The following is a 17,113-nucleotide window of genomic DNA, read 5'->3' on the forward strand; positions in this document are numbered from 1 at the left end:
CAGTGGTATGCCTTCTTTTCTGTACAGGCATGTAGAGCATGGAAACAGCTTCTTTTTCAACATGTACACATCACAAGTTTGAGGGCAGGTATAAAACTCATTTTCTAAGGTTAAAATAAATCATGTGAAGGACACTCTGCATCAACACCACAAAATCCATGCCAGGCTTTTCAACAATTATGCTTTTTTCAAAACCAAGGGCAGCAGCCCTGCATAACAATTAATTAAATTTAATTTCTCCATGTTAAATTATGCCATAATTAACCCCAAAACCCCGTAAACTAATACATACTTTAAGAAACCCTCCATTTTTATCAGTGTGCACTTTAGTTTCTTCTGAGAATTGGCACTAGTCCTTAGACCCAGAGCTTTTCCAGACCAACTTAGCCTTCAGGTGGAATGGTGCCCCTAGGGGACACAACCAGAAACCAGAAGACAGACCAAGCTCTAAACCATTTGAAGACTTTTTCAAGTGGTTTCAAGTACCTGAGAGCTGAGTTATTTCAAAAACTAAATTTAAGCAACTCACTGTAAGAAGCTAAAGACAAGTTTGGACATGTTTGCAAACACAGGCTCCAACCTGTAGCCCACTGCACAGGAATCAACCTGAATTTGACTCCTGCAATGCAGCAGGGAAGTTCTTACCCTCAACTCACATTACTACCTGGTTTATGAATGTTAATTCATCTTTTAAAGTTTGGGGACATTGGAAACAGAATAAAAGTCTCTGATTTGAGATGAAAAAGATTCATTTAAGGCTTTATCTTTTTCAAAGGCACTGAGAGCAGAGGCTTTTTTTGTAAGGATTTGAATAAAATCCACATTCAGTCAAGAACCATCAGAAGTTTCAGTTCAATACCATGTATGTCTGGGGGGACAAATGAGCTTCAACTGGCTCAGGCATACAGAGTAGGGATATGAGGGTTATTAAAGGATTAAGAAAGGGACTGTTGCTCTTTGGCAACTGAAGTGTAAACAGTAGGGAGTGAAATGAGCTAAACAGCTCAAAGACTAGAGTGCCACTGGAGCAAATGGGTATGAAATGGTTGTGAATAAGCATCAGCCAGATGGATGACTCCTAACCTCAAGAATAAGGCTTTGGAAGGACTCACCAGCAACAGCTGAGGACTAGGTTTGATTTTAAGGAGAGTTGGGTGAGCATGGTAGGGGTGACATTATAGTCATATGCATTTCCAGTCTAGCGGTCCTTTGAAACACACAAAGGAAGGACAAGAGTTGACAGGGTAAATGCCATTATCAGCCCGTCTAACAAACTACCTCAGAACGACTGACAGTCTCTCCACCCCAGAGGACCAAAGGCCTGGCATCACTCATGCTGGACCCCCAAATACGTGAATGACAGTGCACTCCTTGCACACAACTGACCAAAACCCAGCCCAAGTGTTGACTTGCGTCACCCCGAAATGTGTCAGTCAGGACACCAGGGACATACATCACCTGATGACATAGGTCACTTGATCACAGGAACTGAGCTGGCTGAGGACATTGCCCTTTCCTTGTGACAAATACCATGAATGGGTAATTTGCCTTGGCAGTGGCTATGCCATGAAGCAGAATGGTCCTGCTAATTACTCAAAATGAGAACACTCTCAAGACACAATGGCTTATTTGGAAACTCCTCCTGTGGGAAATTTGCAGAAGGTCTGAATGAAGATCAGTATCAAACGATGAATCCATATATTTGTTCTCCCACTGAACAGATCCTGAAAAACGTCTGGGCCAGCCCAAACAGTGGACTGGGTCACAGCTTGCTGCTGGAGATTTTCTTCTCTGCCTGCCTGCCTGGGACTATGTGGAAATCCTTAAGCTCTTCTTTGTCTTCCTGAATCTCCACCTTGTTCCTCTTGGCCATGATCCTGTTGATTTCCATGAAGGTTTTGTTCTTCGTCTCAGGAACAATAAAGAAGATGTAAACTATAGTGGCGAGGCAGATGGCACAGAAGATGAGGAAGCTGTAGGGCCCCAGTCCAGCCTAAGGCAATGAAAGAAGACAGAGCAGGGATCAGGGCAATACTCCAGTTGCCTTCATGACATGATTTCGACATGCTGAACCCCTGACGTGCACGTATCTTAAATTGAACGACTAGAAGTTTGGGGTGGTTCTAGATCCTGTCTTCTCATACCACCACCATGGATTTATTGGAAACCACCACAGATTTACTGCAAAAGGAGGCTGAGGGTCTGTTGCATAAATCAAACTAAACTCACCAGCTCCCTTTGCACAGGCTAAAATCAGCAACTGTAGCAGTTTATGAGTCACTACTGCTGGGGATCAGTTCGAACTGGTGACCTCGAGATCAAAAGCCAAAATTGGCTCCCTGAGACACACCCCCCTCCATCACCCAATGGAAGATGGGGAATTTGCAATCTTTTCCATGCTCCTGAATTCAGGATCAGACATTCACCTGGAAAAGTAACTGCTTTCTTTTAAAGCAGGTGCAACAGATAGATAACGATAAAAAAATGCTGATTAACATCAGTTTCCTGCCCTTAATGTATAATCCTGCATACAGGTACTGGGAACCAACCTGGGCATTTACAGCTCTCAGGATTAAAAAGGCTCTCTAAGAACACAGGGGTGAAGATACTAATTCTAAGCTGAAGTCTTGCCCTGTCATGCGATTGCATCTTACCTCCATGTAGAGGAACACAAGCCCCACGGTGAAGTTGCATAGCCAGTGCACAGACCCACCCACCATGAATGCTGCAGGCCGGGATGACTGCAGGAACATCTCGGTGATCATCACAAAGGGAATTGGACCTGGAAGGTAGTTGCATATTTGGAAATCCCAAAGGCAATTCTCCCACTCTGAATTCCTAGATTACACTGTTCATTTCAGTGGCAGGCAATGGTTTCTGAACTACTAGTGTTTAGAAACACCAAATAAATCAAATAAGGGATTAAATAAAAAAAACCCACCAGGGCAACTAAATGACTTCCTAAACTCACACACAGCAATCAACCTCTTCTCTCCTATGGTTGCACCTTAACCACGAACCCATCTCCAGCACAAATTGTAAAATAAGATTGATAAACACAAACTGTCTCTCCAGAGAGCACTCTATGAGCAGCAACTAAGGAAGTCATTGCTTCTTGAGAAAAGAAAGAAACAGGCCAACACGTGCAGATGTTGGAAAAACACTTTGGGGAACGAGCCCTCAGGCCCGTGCCCTGCAGTGCCGCCCCGCGGCAAGGTTAAGCAGAAAAAGACCATGTTCTCATTAACAGGGTCAGGCCACAGGTCCAGCTGACCTGGTGTTCTCCCTCCAGCAATCTCCCTGCCCCCAGTGCTTGAATGTGCCTGATAGCATAAATGGAAAAGGAAAGGTTGTATGTAATTCCATCTGCCAGCGAAACCTCTACAGGAGTTTCAAAACTGCACTGCTGCATCCAGCAAGGGCCTTCCAAGCTAAACAGACAACTCTACCACGCTGAGAAGCCGAGTCAGGACAAAGCCTTTCCAATATCCACACCTATCTGCACATCTCCTTTCTGCAAAGTGATCCGCAGGGCCACGTGTATAATTTGAGTCGCTTCTAATTCGATTTGTTGCCTACAGATGCAAGCATGCAACATCTCTGCCCAGTTGGTAGGGCTCACTATCTCAGCGTAGTTTTGCTCCAGATCTTACTGAGGGAATCTCAAGCGCAAGCACAATTGTGCCTTTGCTTTTCCTGTTGAAAGCCAGATGCTCCCCTGCTTCACCGACGCAGCCAGCCAATGACTGGAACATAAATAAGCCTAGCTGACAACCAACAAGGTGCATGGCCACACAAAGAAATTCATTCTCCTTGGATTAGCTCCACAAAGCTTTTGATTTGAAATCAAACAGAACACTTGGCTTTACCCAGCTTGTGGAGGAGACTGGACTAGAGTGTGCATACTTACTGGCTCCAATAGCATGGCCGATGATGTAAACAATGACACACACTATGCTGAGGTAAGACATCCATGAGACTGTGGTCTGTGAAGAATTTAATCACAGGTTAGACGCGGTTCCTATCTGAACATCACCAACATGTTCAAAGCACTATTTGTAGTAAGATTTGAAGGCGTTCTAAAGCCCGTGTCACCCTCCATTGCCAGGTATGTCCATACTGAGCCACGAAAATCATAGCCTGGGTATGATCCTTCCTTCCAACGACTGGATGCAACAGGTATTATGAACATGACATACTGGAGGGTAGTATTCAGACAAGCAAGTTCATAGCTTTTCCTGGGTTTACTTTAGGTAGATATACAAGTACAGAGACCTTTCATACTGTCCCCTCCCCACTAGGGTGTAGAAGCAACTTCAAAATATACCGGTGGCCTGTTCCCTGGAAGGTCCAGAAATGCATGGGTATGATCACCTGAGCCATTCAGCTACGCACCTGGAGATTGAGGGCCAAAGTTAACACTGCACAGGAGACACAGCACAATCCAAAGCCAGCAAGGAGAAGGATTCTCCTCCCCAGGGACTCCACGATGAAAACCTGGAAGAGACAGAAGAGGGTGAGAAACCAGACACCTGGGGCACAGCACTTCTTATTCCAGCAAAATTTATTAAGGTAGTCTTTGTCTTATAAGAAATTCAGGCACATTTCCACCATCTACTGATGGATTGTGGGCATGAAGTCACCCAGAAACTGCAAAAAGCTGGATGTGTCAATAACACTGAGAGACTAGGCAGGCCGTTCTTCAGTACCCAGTCCCAGTGAGAACTGCATGGAAGCCCTCCGTGGAAGCCCTGCGTGGAAGCCCTGCACGGTAACACTGGACAGCAAAAAAGGGCATATCAGCCTGGAGACCAGAGATTGAAAACTTCTGAGGCATATGAGAAGTCATCATGGTTAATCACTTTGGTTACATAGCTGCCTTCAACCAAGGGACACTGCAGGGCACCTGTTGTGCAAAGCAGCTTGCAGTATGTGTAAAAACCAAACTAATTTAAACAGTGATGGACAGGGGAGGCTGGACAAGCTAGAACTCGAAGAGCCTTAATAGAAACTTACAGCAATCAAAGTCATGACGACGTTGATGGCCCCTATCGACACAGTGACATACTGAACATTGTTGTTGTCCACACCTGCCGACTGGAAGATTCTGTCTGCGTAGTAGAAGACCTGCAGCAAAACCACAGCTGTGTTTATATGTGGCCAAAGGCAGAACACAGGAATCCCATTCTGGCTGCTTTTACACCCTAGAACTGGTGCACAGAAGCCTGGGAACAGAATTCCTTGATTTCTGGAGACGTTGGTGTTTGGATCCAGGCACAAGCACATTACTCGAAAAACATCCAAACTATCCTTAACAGGACAGCTTGACTTTGTATCTAGTACATGTGTGTACTGGATTTGGTACTGGGTAGGGTCAACCCACCGTAACATGATGCAGAAGCAATGTCCCTGATGAAGGGGTACTCCTGTGTCCTAGGTTCTAGCTCCTGTGTCAGCACTGACCCACATCATCCATTCTAAAGTCCCATCCCTTTCTTACTCACCCCACTGGCCTTTCCCACGTGCCTTCCCACTCACCGCATTAACCCCAGAGAGCTGCTGGCCCATCATCATGACAACGATAGAGATGAGCTGCCATCGCAAGCCTCTGAAAGTGCACAGGCTGAGTACGGAGAAATGTCCTTCTTCCTTTTCTGACTGGTCTTCTTGGCGCATTTCTTCTATCTCATCATCCACATCATCCCAGCCTCTCAGCTTCCGCAGAGCTAGTTGGGAGAGGAAGGCGAGTTATGGACCCCAGAGAGCAGGTCTACTACAGTGAGCTCTCCTGCTTCAAATCAAGACAGAACAATATGCAAGACATAGGCAGCAGTGCTTCCATGGTGGGAATTCAGGGATTCACATATGCAGAGAAAGGAGCAATGTTGCAGGAATTCCATCCACCAGCAACATCAGTGAAGAATTTCACACTTTCTTGCTTCACCGTTGATTGCTGTCAGTCATGTCCCACAGTCAGATCTATCCCATTCCACCTCCCCTTTCATTAAAGGATGATGCTGTACCTTGTCGTGCTTGCTCTTCATTGCCCTTTTGTATCAGCAGGTATCTGGGACTCTCAGGGAAAAAGGGCAATATAAGGAGCTGAATTAGCGATGGGATCCCAGTGAGCCCCAGCAGCACGGGCCAGCCTGCAACAAGTGAGAGAAGATGACAACTGTGAGAAGTCTTTCCCCAACGGAGCCCACAGAAAAGTCCTGAGCCAGGGCTTTACCTTTGGCATTCCCAAGGATGCTGTTGAGACCAAGGATCTGAGCTACAAGGATCCCGAGAGTGATGAAGAGCTGGGGTACTACCCCGATAGCACCTCTCAGATTTTTGGGGGACATTTCTCCAAGGAACATGGGAACCACATTGGAAGCCAGACCTAGTAGTTAGAGAACAATGTTAGACATGCAGCTGCCTGATGTCAGCACACTCACCATCTTCAGTAAGATGCCTTTTCCCCATGTGAGACCAAAGTGATCCCCGCTGGACCACAAAACACATGGAAACCTCACGCCCAAACCCTTCTGCTCCAGCTGAAGACTACTGTCATCTTCTGGCCAGTGAATAAGCTGTGCATGTTTTCCTCACTCTTCAGTGGAACATGGGACAAAAAAAACCACGTGGCATTGGTTCACTCAGTAGGTGGAGAGGTACATCACTGCATCTGGTGTCCTCAGAAAGGCCCAGGAATCTAGCTTTCTCTGGGAGCCGTTAAACAAAGAAGTTTGTCCCACTACCTCTCTGTTTGTACGTAACGCTGTCCCTTCGCCAAGGCTGTCAATATTACACTCACATATCTTAAACTTAAGACAGAAATCGTCTCTGTAGCTAAGCTGCAGAGGCATTCCCATGCTGGAGCTAATTCAAGGAGTCTGGATTGTTTCACCCATCTCGACTAAAAAACAGTCAATTGAAATACAGTAGGGAACCAACCATACGTGCAGGATGGGCAACCTGCCCACCGTCTGGTGCTGTCAGTGTCTAGCTTATTAACTGCTCAGCAGCAAAGCATTTTAAGAGTCCAAGAAGGCTAGCAGTAGCCTGTCTTGCCTACTAAGCTGGCAGATGATTTGGGGACTCTCAGTATTCATCCTCCTAAAAGTAGCTTTCTCCCAGCAGGGTCTGCCAAGTACTTCAATACAATACATGCAAAGAAAAATTGTGTGCTACTTCAGATTTGGAAACAAACTCAAAGTGTAAGGGAGGAATTTCTACTTCTTCTAAAACAAGAAAAGAAATTAGTGTCCAAACAAGCTGATGTGAGGGTGGAGGGATGTGACTTCTTGCTGGCTTTTAAAAATTCACTACTCCTTTGATCGCTCAGTAACATTTTGCAGAGAGCTTTGCTGGTTTGAGATCTCTTACAGGTAGCGTGTTGGAGTAGGTATTTCTACTCAGCTAGGACACTAAGGACCCAGGTTATTTTGAGGAACATTGCACGGTTACCCACAGTAACCCCAGCGAGCTGCCAGCTCCCATGCTTACGCTGTAAATCCTGGCATGCAAAACCCAAACTCTGGGAGTCAAATGACCACATGAGACTCTTATCTTACATTTCTAAAGTTCCTAGCCTTCAAGAGCTTGGAGTTACAAAGGTGATCAAACTGTTATCTGAAAGCCAAAAGGCACGGAAACAAGTAGTAAAGCAACTAGAAAAACATTATAAAACTAAACTCATGAGGTGTAGTGTTTTGAGTTCACATTCTATCCAGCCCTTTAATTACCCAGATTAAAACATGCTAGCAGTGACTCCTGGACGACTACATTCAATTAACAGTGGCTTTCCAACTGTTCAGACCCATGCTGATCCAGCCCTGTATACAGAGGGGCCCTGTATACACCAGAGCTGCCCTTTTGCTGGGCAGAATGATGCTTGGACCCTACCAGAGCCTGGAGCAGGCTGCTTTGGCTCAGCAGCTTCCCTCCCCAGACACAAAGTCCACAGTTCAAGGGAGATCAAGCCGGAAAGGGCAAGTCAGGACAGCTGGTGCAGATTCTTTTGTAAGTTATAAATAACTGGAAAGAGGTAATCACTCTTAACAGGTCCCTTAGTATTTATTCAGAGAACCAATGCTAAGAGCAGCTGCTGGGCTTAGGAGAGTCAAAAGCCAAAACAAAACCATTGGACTAGATAAATTTCTTGCCTTAGCACACCAATTGCAATTGCTGTATGTTACAGATCAAGTTGTTTTCCTATGTCAGTTTCTCATTTTATCTTCACAGGATATCCCAACTCACTACTAAACCATGGAGCGTGTCGCTTTCGCTAGCCCAAAGCCAATTAATTGAGCCTAAATGCTGTTAGGACCCTTATCAGCCTGGCTCTGCACACACTCAGTACAGTACCGCATGAGGTATCCAGCCCTTCTGGGTTTCTGTTTGTTCCACGTTACTGTAGCTCTAATGGAACCACTTACACCAGCAACTCACATACACCATTCTCCTTGGCTTTCCACTATCTTTGCAGTAAATCCAGTGGCTCTGAACCATTTGCTGTCCATTTTAACATTTCTTTTCTCCTGCAGGAATAACAGTCAGTTCCAGGACTGGATTATTAGTTCTGGCATTGTCTCCAATGACTTTGACTTAGAAGGATTATTCTGTTTCTGATTATAATAAAACAAAACAAAACCAAAAAAAAGCGCCAGGCTATCTGCTTTAAGATGTCTGGGAAAACAGATTATTATCAGCAGGTTTCCTGGCTGTTGGAGCTCCAGTGCCTAGCAGATGCTTATTGCAGAGGATAGCTGCATCTACAGACACACATCTCCTCTGTACATCTTAAATTCCAGTCTCACTGCCATTGTTTACTAGAGATCTTTAGTACTTCTGCAACATGCAAATGACAACTGTTATTCAAGCAAGTACAGCATTGTTATGCAGATGTGTGGCTAAAATATGCTACCTGTGAAACCATCTGTTGTGAGAACAAAAAACCTTTACATAGCCAAGAACATATTTATTGCTCTCCCTTTACCGTCCAACCTCTCACTTACCCGCATATATTCCTATGATAACACGTGAAAGGATGATTACTTCAAATGTTTTTGCTAGCTCTGAGGTTCCCATAAGGATGGCAGCAGCAACGGAGAAAAGGTTATTTATCAGCAAAGTGCCCTTTCTGCAAAGTAATAGGAAAGAAAACAGATTCAGGTGTTTTTCTTTTTAAGGCCCCAGTAACAGACAGATCCCCTCCGTGTTACGCTGTCCAAAACTCAAACGAATCACCATCTCAAAGACTAATAAAAGGGAAAATGGTGATTGTCCCATTTTCTCCTGCAGGGAATGAAGACTTCAAGGAAGAAGTGCAGTTTCTCAGGAAACCTGAGCAGCAGAAGCTGGGTCTGATCTCACATCCCAGCCCAGGACTTTCATCATTGCTCTCAGCCTGGCTCAGTGCCCAGCATACAGCCTGGCCTTGACCACATTGAAACCATATAAATTCTTCTGCGCATGGGAGACAACCCGTATTGCTGAGTCCAGCAACTAAATCACCGGCCCATCTGCCTTGCAATCAAGGTGTGTGTGACACCGTCATGCTCCTGATGGGCTTGGCAAGCTGGAGCGACCGGTGAGGCGAGTCTTATCTGAACCCAGCAAACTGTTGGTGAAGGATGTTAAGCACCACTGTCACGTACCGGCCACAATTGTTGACCAGAGGCCACACCATGAGGGACCCAAACAAGCCGCCCAGAGGGTACATGGACACAGTAAGAGACCAGAGAAGCGTCTGGAAGCCACCGTCCATAGGCACTCCATTCCTGTTGAAGTAGGTTCGGTTGTAAAAGTCTTGCATGTACTGAAATACAGAGCACGTTTAGCACAGTAAGTAAAATTTTCAAGCGTAAAAGCTAGTTAACAACAAATACCGTAAAGCTTTAAACAAATGCCTTGATAAAAACTAGAATGGCTGAGTTGGAAAATGAATGCGAGAGAGGGATGGAGAAGCCTGGGCTCGATAACTGTTACTAAAAGTTATCCTGCCTTATCGGATTTGCCTGGTTTCCACGAGGAAAGACGTTCGTCGTGCCCCTTCTCTGCTGGCCAAAGTCTGAACAGTAGTGCTACAGGCCTCAACATCCCCTTTCCTTCCCTGGGGAACCACTTCACACCGGGTGCCTGGTGACCCAAAGCACGGAGAAGTACAAGCATCTGCCCACAAACACCCATAATCTAACTGTTAGGCTCCTGCCTTGTTTTGTTTGCAAACCTGCTCCTAGATCATGGTCCGCTCCAGGGTCCAACCTACCGGGGCTGGAGAATTGATCACAGACACGTTGTAGCCATACTGGAAAGAAGATCCAAATGCAGACAGCAGTGCTACCAGCGCAAGCGAAAGTGTCATTTTCTGCAGAGGGGAAAGAAAACACTCAAACACCACCTTAGAAGCAGGTTTGGCTTTTAGGCGTAAATGGCATTCAGTAAAAATAAAGAAATACCCTAAGACTTGTCTTCTGTGTTCTTCACTTCATGTTACTGTATAAAGCAAGCCCAATGGGTTGTTTTCATTATAACTCATTTTGTTCTGCTTGATTTGCACATAGTCATTACAGTAATTCATTCTACTCTTTTCTGATATTGATGGATCATTTGGATGATGAATAATCTTTAAGTTACCATGCTTAAAATACCACCCTGCAGGGAAAAAAATTGTATGCAATTATTCTTTTTCCAACATGCAAATTGCTTAGTAAAATAACACAGGATATTGGCACAAGAAAGCTTTAAAAAGAAAAGATTTTGCATGAAGTGGCAAAATCCCTTTCCTGTTCATTTGTTCTGCTTTCACATGCTGGCTTGTTCTGCCTCCCACATTGCAGGATCAAGCTGTTTATGGATCTAATCCGATTGCCACTGAAGCCAATTAGGACTTATCCAAGTAGCTCAGCGAGGGCTTGGTTGTGGGGTGTAAAAGCAGCACTGTGTGGTTAAAAAGAAGGGTGAAATTGCCATCCTGAGTAGGATCAAACACCAACCATGTCTGTGGGTAAACAGTCCTCAGGGTTACAAGCAACTTGCTTTTTGCAACAATTTAGTTGCTATTCAGTCCTCAGGCTGGCCCTGCTGTGTTGACTGAGCTGTTTTGTTTTGGGGTTGGTTTTGTTGGTTTGGTTTGGTTGGGTTTTGTTTTTTTTTATAGTTCACTAATATATCTCATTGCTGCTACATCAATAAAGTAATTTTTCATTCAGACACATCTAATTTTCTGTCACCATCATTAGCCTCAACGTCTGCAAGGTTTTACGTCCCAACTCAGGTCCCACATGAAGGACCTGTCCTTTCCCTAACTGAACATTTGTCCAAATAGCTGCTGGTACTCCTTATATTCCTCAGAAGCTCCAGCAGCTCACCTCCAGAGTTTAAGGCACTGCAGGAGATCAAAATTCAAGTTGATCTCAGACTAAGGATCAGAAGGAAACCAAGGCTTCCAGCTACATTTTCTAGGAGGAGACTGTTGACATTCTCGCATTGGTGATGAAAAGCAGGCTGCCTTGCTCACACTAAACAAATCCCAGGATCTTAGAAGAGGCACTGGTGATGTTCACATTCAGCACTTTTAGGAAAGCCTCTGGCGTACACGAGCATTGCGCTGTGCAAGATTCCACATAAATGCTGCTGTGAAAGGTAGCCCCCATCGAGAGGCATCTACAGCCTAAAACTGATTAGAAAGTAGGAAAGAAAACTCACACACAGAAGGGGAAAGTCACACAGAAGTTACGTGGTACGTCAGCTGCAGACAGAGAGAAAATCATGAGACTCAGTGCAACACTACACTGCAGACAAACATAAACTGGGTTTAAGAACATAGGCATCTCTGCTCTCCATGTGAGAGCAGTTGTGGATATGGTAGCCCAAAAGATCTTGGTCTTCTCCTTCCTCTACAAGTACCTGCAGATCTCAAATAGCTCGCTCTGCATCTCCAGGGGAGGCTGAAGTTGGAAGTATAGAGCCCGGCACACTTACCCCCTTTGAACCTTCACTGTAGTCGGAGCTCTCCTCCTCCTTTCCTTTCGACTTCATTTCAGTGTTTGAATCACAGATGCCGAGTACAGGCTTTTATAGCCAAAACAGACAACGCAGGGGATGGAAACGCCCTACGCAGAAAATCCCGCTCTGTGACTTTTCAGAAAACATCCAATCAACCACAAGCTCTATCGGCCAAGTTGTTGTTGTCCGATCGTTCCCGTACTCTGCGTGACTCCCTCGTGTCTTCTCTTTCTTTTCCTCGTTCAAGTCTGTCGCTGCTAGGTCAGATGTTCTTTTGCCAGATCCTGACTCAAAACAGAGGTGCTGCCTAGCTACAGGGGAAACAGGCTCATCTGTCCAACTAGAAGGGGCGGACTTATCGCAAAAGCTGCTAAATAAGCTGTTTTCCCCCCCAGCTATATGTACATCGACAAGATGAGTCTACAGCAATAGAGCTGCTGCTCCTTCATGCTGCAGCTCATGGGCTGCTGGGGACGCGCAGCTGGAGAGGCTGCTGCATTCCAGGGAAAATGGAGCATTCCATGGGAGCAGCCTTGGCAACAGAGAGGGTGTTTGCCATGGGCCACAGTGATAAAAACAAACCTTATTAACTCTCCTGCAGCCACAAACTGCGTATCTGCCCTTGGGCTGAAATATTGCTCGTTGTCCTACCTTGCGCTGACCAACTTGCTCAGGGCGCTTTTGCAGTTCGCAGAGAACAGGTTCATCCTCTCAGATTCGTGTTTTTGACAGTGCGCAGAAGACGGTTTTTCCACCAAAGCACGTTAGTTCCTTTCCCTCTACATACAAGGTATACCACGTGTCGCTGGCTTAGTATTAACCTCCTACCCTAGGAGACTACTTTGAACAGTACAGGACTTGGTTAATAGTCCACTACTATTTCTAGAGTTTATCAGAGAAATGCAAAGTTCACAGATACCTCCAGCAGCCAGAGCAATTGGAACCAAACCTTGTTATTGGTCTGTCTTTAACAGCCAGCTTGCCAGCTTAAAAAAAAAAATGCATCCTCTTGAGCAACAGGACTTGTTCATGTGTCTTGCATGCATTCTTTGACTGGTTGCAGCCTCCCCTCCTCCAGGTGAAAGCATTCTGCTCTAAAAATAGGAAGGGAACAGAGCCCTGTCGCTTTCAGGATAGTGGAACTTAGTCCCCAGACTTCTTGTCATTTGTTTTTTTATTGCATTTGTTATAAGTTACCATCCTCAAGGATGCTGTTTGCTAGGATATCCCGACAGCGGAGCACACCTCAAGAACATTCCTGTGTCCTTCAGGAACTACTCCTGCTTCAGTGCCCCCTATCACATGGTGTCTTAACTGAAGAGAGATGCAAACCAGAATATTAATTTCATCCATAACTCATCTTTCTCTACCCTCCTCTGCATTCCCATTGAGAGAATGTAGCTAGCTGGCACCAACCAAGACACTCTGAGCTAACTCAGCTTTTCCCATGCTGCCTTCAAACATTGCTCAAAGCACCCCAAAACAAATGGGACAGGCTATAGCTCACTCAGCAACTAGTTTAGTTCTCATTTTCACAGATCTTTGGCCAAAAGAGGGGAAAATGGAAAGTGAGCCATTGTGCCCCAGGGGTGGGGAAGTTGCAACGAGGACAAACTTCTTCCATGAAATTCCTGTTCTTTGAAGACAGTATCATTCTTCTGGGAGCTCTTGGCAGAATGACAGCCACCCTGATATTCAGTTGTTAAAGAAAGGAGAATTCTCTATCATGGTCTTTAAACTCCTTCCCTGAACTTGAAGAAATCATCTCGACACATAGAGAACTCAAACAGGACATGTATGTTTGCCATCAGAAGTCCTTCATCAAAGTAAGTATCTGCTTATGGCAGCAGAACACTTTGAATATTTGCCAATCACAGCAAGATTCTGGTAACAACATCCATAAGGTAGTAATAGGCACTGGGATGATCTTGGAAGAGACTGATGAAGGGAGACAGGATGGTGAATGAACTTCTTGGACTTTCAAAGCAATTGCATGGATATAACTTCTTCAACAGCTGAGATCCTACTGGACTTGGGCAAAGAACAGAGCCAGTAACAAGTAGAGAGTCAATTTTATAGGCGTTTTACAAGCACATTTTCAATTTCAGCTACGGTACATATTAAGTTTCTTACATCTGCTCTTCATCCCAGAGTGCATTTGCCCAGACACATTAACTCAGCTCTGTATCTTCTCTGCACTTGTCCACCACATGGTAAGAGTTCCCATGCACGTGTGCAGGGAACTATTTACACTCAGCCCAATTGTCTGTGCTCAAAACCAGACCCTATGAAATCCTGATATCTTTGGCAAAAATTATTAAGAGGGGAGGCTTAGTTTCCAGGAGAAGAAATCCGCTAGAGAACCTTAGCAGTGAGCTATACAAAAGTGATGGTTAGATCAGGAGCTGGCAGTCAGCCACGCTGCAGTATACTGATTGCAATGCTTGCAGTAAAGAGACTTAGGAGACATCCCACAGTGTACGTCCAGAAGAGTGACATTATCAGCCTTTTCACCTGCATTTTGGGAAGGAATTGCATGTTCAGTCAAGGCTAATTCAATATCATATGCAGTCCTGAGCTACAACTAGGGCCTCAAGGTGAAACAATAATTTAAGTAACAAATGACTTGCCTGCAAATAAGTCATATAGAGATACTGCTTTATCAGCTGCATAAATGGCTTCCAGCCAATTAAGCAAGAGGTAGACATGGCAGTCTGATCCCCTCGCAATAGGAAAGGGGGTTGCTGGATAATTAAGCATGCTCTGCAGGTAAACAGTAGCAGACATGAGGCTCTGGAACTAAAAGGTAAACGAGACCCTGTTGTGGCTGCACAAAGGCAATGCTAGGCAGCATCCTGCCAACCTTCTTCCTTTTCCATTGCTGCCCTCAAAGACCATCTCAGAAGAGCCTCGGCCATGCAGACGCATCCCCAAAATAAAAACAAAGGAGCAGACAGATCTGTAAACTTACCATATCACAAGCTGGTAAGTTGGTCTGAGAACTGTGCGGTCCCTTCTCTATTGGCGGTGCTGTGTGACCCAGAAGATGTTTCAGAAAGCGTTGGAATGCTTGGATACTAAATCTCCATCTGCGCTTTGTTCAGCGGAAGCATCTGACCGTCCAATACCCACGCTGCTCTCTCGGACCTTAGTGGGTTCATTTTTCAATCCAGGACAGAAATACTGACTGTGCCAGCCAAGACCTGCCTTTTGCCAGCTCATGCCACTCTGCACTGATTTCTGCAGTTCCCTATAGGGTTGCAGGGACTACAAGATACATGGATTTCAGTGCAGCACAACGGATATTCACACTGCTTCTCAGCAGCAGGAGTGACTTGTATTATGCAACCATAAATCTTACAAACATTAGGTTTGCCAGCATTAGAGTACTCTGGTGTCGTCTCTGTAACTGTTCTTCATGACGGGAAGAGAAGATAGTAGTGGCACAACCAGAAATTACTTTTCTAAGATGTTCCTCCACTTTAGCAACAAGAAGATTTATCCTTTTCTTGCAAACAGACGGTTCATTGAACACACACCTTCTAGGTTTTAAAGTAGAACAGACATTGCCCAAATCCTCCTGTACTACAGAACTTTGGTTCACTCCTAGAGCCAGGGATCGTCTTGCCCAATTAGACTCCAGTCTTGGGAAGACGACAAAAAGGGAAAAAAAGGAGAACAGGATTTTGCAATGATCAAATCAGTATCAACAGTACCGGTAAGTAGTATAACAGTACTGAGAGTATGTATAGGTGAGGGGTGAACTCACCAAGCTCTAACCAACTCCTGCCTGGGGAAAGAGCGTGGGCAAACACCCTCCAGCCATCACAGCCCTTTGCTCTTTATTCCCCTCAATCCAGAGCTGCAGCCCACTCCCGCCTCCTTCACGCAGCCCACTCTCCTCCACTCAACATTTTCATTTCATCCAATCAGTCTTAAAACTTCCAGCTCCACTTCTAACCACCACAAGTCCTTCTCATCTTTCCAGCCGTGGTTTCCTTCCAGCTCTTGTTATTTAACAAGCTCTGTTCTTTGCAGACCTAGCTTTTCTTACTTCCCCTCCCCAGGTTCCACTCCCATAGTCCATAATAGGCAGCCAGCACCCTCCCCACACATACAACTCTTCCTGTCTTTATACACTTAAAACCTCTCCATGAACTTCAAAAGACTCCCAAGAGTTACTGGAAACCAGCACACAGCTCGGCTCCCTCCGCTTTGTTCTGATATCAACCCTAGTCCATGTGTTGGAGCACACTGAGCGTAGGAGCTCCAAGCAGCAAAGACATGCCCAAGGATGGCAATATTTAGGATAAACTGAAATACAACCCTTGATGTGCAAATTAACATTTTTCTCAAATGCTTGTCGTGCAGTCAGAAGGCAGAGTGTTGAGACAAAGCACACATTGCAAGTGCCCTGACAGAGCAGCCAAAGTACTGCAAGGAGCCTTCAATCACTTCTAACGCTGCAGAACAAACAAGTTTCCCTCTACTTGCTGTCTACAGCATCTGGACTCCTTTCCTCGCCTGCCCGGATCAACTGGTTCAATTTGAGGCAGAGTTATAAACCACAAAAAAGCAGATATCCCAGATGGGAAGCATTGTGCAACCTTAGTAACAAAAACTGTCCCTCAATCAGTTGTGCATAGAGCCATGGTCCAGCACCACTTATTACACCGGGGTCTTGGCTGCTTCCAGGCTTGTGAGATGGCCAAGGAAATTTGAATCTATTCTGAGAAAAACTCATTCACATGTTGGAATCGCATGGCACCTTACAAAGCCACACTCAACTGTCAGCCTGCCCACGCCTCAGGTTTTTTTCCCATAATGACTTGAATTTTCTCTATTTGGGCAAGTCCTGGGATGGCACCAGCTCTCCCCAACATTAGTCCCACCTACCTCATAGCCTGGACTCATCTGGAGAAAGCACCATTTGTAATCTCATGATTACGTATCGTTTGTAATCTCACATAGCTGAAAGCCACAGTCCATAAGGTCAACTGACCCAAAGAGAAACAAGACCCACACACTCACAAATAGGTAGAAAAGATTTTTCTTCCTGTACATGCCTTGGTCTTTAAGGTAGACACAGAAGAAACCTGAAGGAAGATCTTGCAACAGT

The 17,113-nt window shown here is 45.2% G+C and overlaps 1 protein-coding gene across 6 annotated transcripts; it reads right to left on the minus strand.

Moving 5' to 3' along the window:
• Positions 1 to 167: 167 nt before the first annotated feature.
• On the minus strand, positions 168 to 17,098 carry LOC115342948 (solute carrier family 2, facilitated glucose transporter member 5-like). Of its 6 annotated transcripts, none has more exons than XM_041124409.1 (13): positions 12,646 to 14,886; positions 11,971 to 12,101; positions 10,256 to 10,354; positions 9,645 to 9,805; positions 9,003 to 9,127; positions 6,233 to 6,385; positions 6,024 to 6,149; positions 5,539 to 5,726; positions 5,017 to 5,127; positions 4,396 to 4,497; positions 3,911 to 3,986; positions 2,655 to 2,782; positions 168 to 1,993 (listed from the first exon to the last, which is right to left on the minus strand). In XM_041124409.1, the coding sequence occupies exons 2-13, from the start codon at positions 12,025 to 12,027 to the stop codon at positions 1,763 to 1,765; spliced, it is 1,557 nt and encodes a 518-aa protein (XP_040980343.1). In that variant the 5' UTR covers positions 12,028 to 12,101; positions 12,646 to 14,886; the 3' UTR covers positions 168 to 1,762. The 6 variants fall into 6 exon arrangements, with proteins under 6 accessions (XP_040980343.1, XP_029874088.1, XP_029874087.1 ...); XM_030018228.2 differs by having other exon boundaries at positions 11,971 to 12,278; XM_030018227.2 differs by having other exon boundaries at positions 11,971 to 12,305.
• Positions 17,099 to 17,113: the final 15 nt, after the last annotated feature.

This window comes from Aquila chrysaetos, chromosome 6, assembly GCF_900496995.4.
Source record: "Aquila chrysaetos chrysaetos chromosome 6, bAquChr1.4, whole genome shotgun sequence".
Lineage (NCBI taxonomy): Eukaryota > Metazoa > Chordata > Aves > Accipitriformes > Accipitridae > Aquila > Aquila chrysaetos.

Coding starts and splice junctions, on each gene's coding strand:
- LOC115342948 (XM_041124409.1), bottom strand. CDS start 12,027: ATGAAGTCGAAAGGAAAGGAGGAGGAGAGCTCCGACTACAGTGAAGGT. Junction 5,727..6,023: donor TGAAGAGCAAGCACGACAAG/GTACAGCATCAT, acceptor TCTCCCAACTAG/CTCTGCGGAAGCTGAGAGGC. Junction 4,498..5,016: donor TCGTCATGACTTTGATTGCT/GTAAGTTTCTAT, acceptor TGTCTCTTCCAG/GTTTTCATCGTGGAGTCCCT.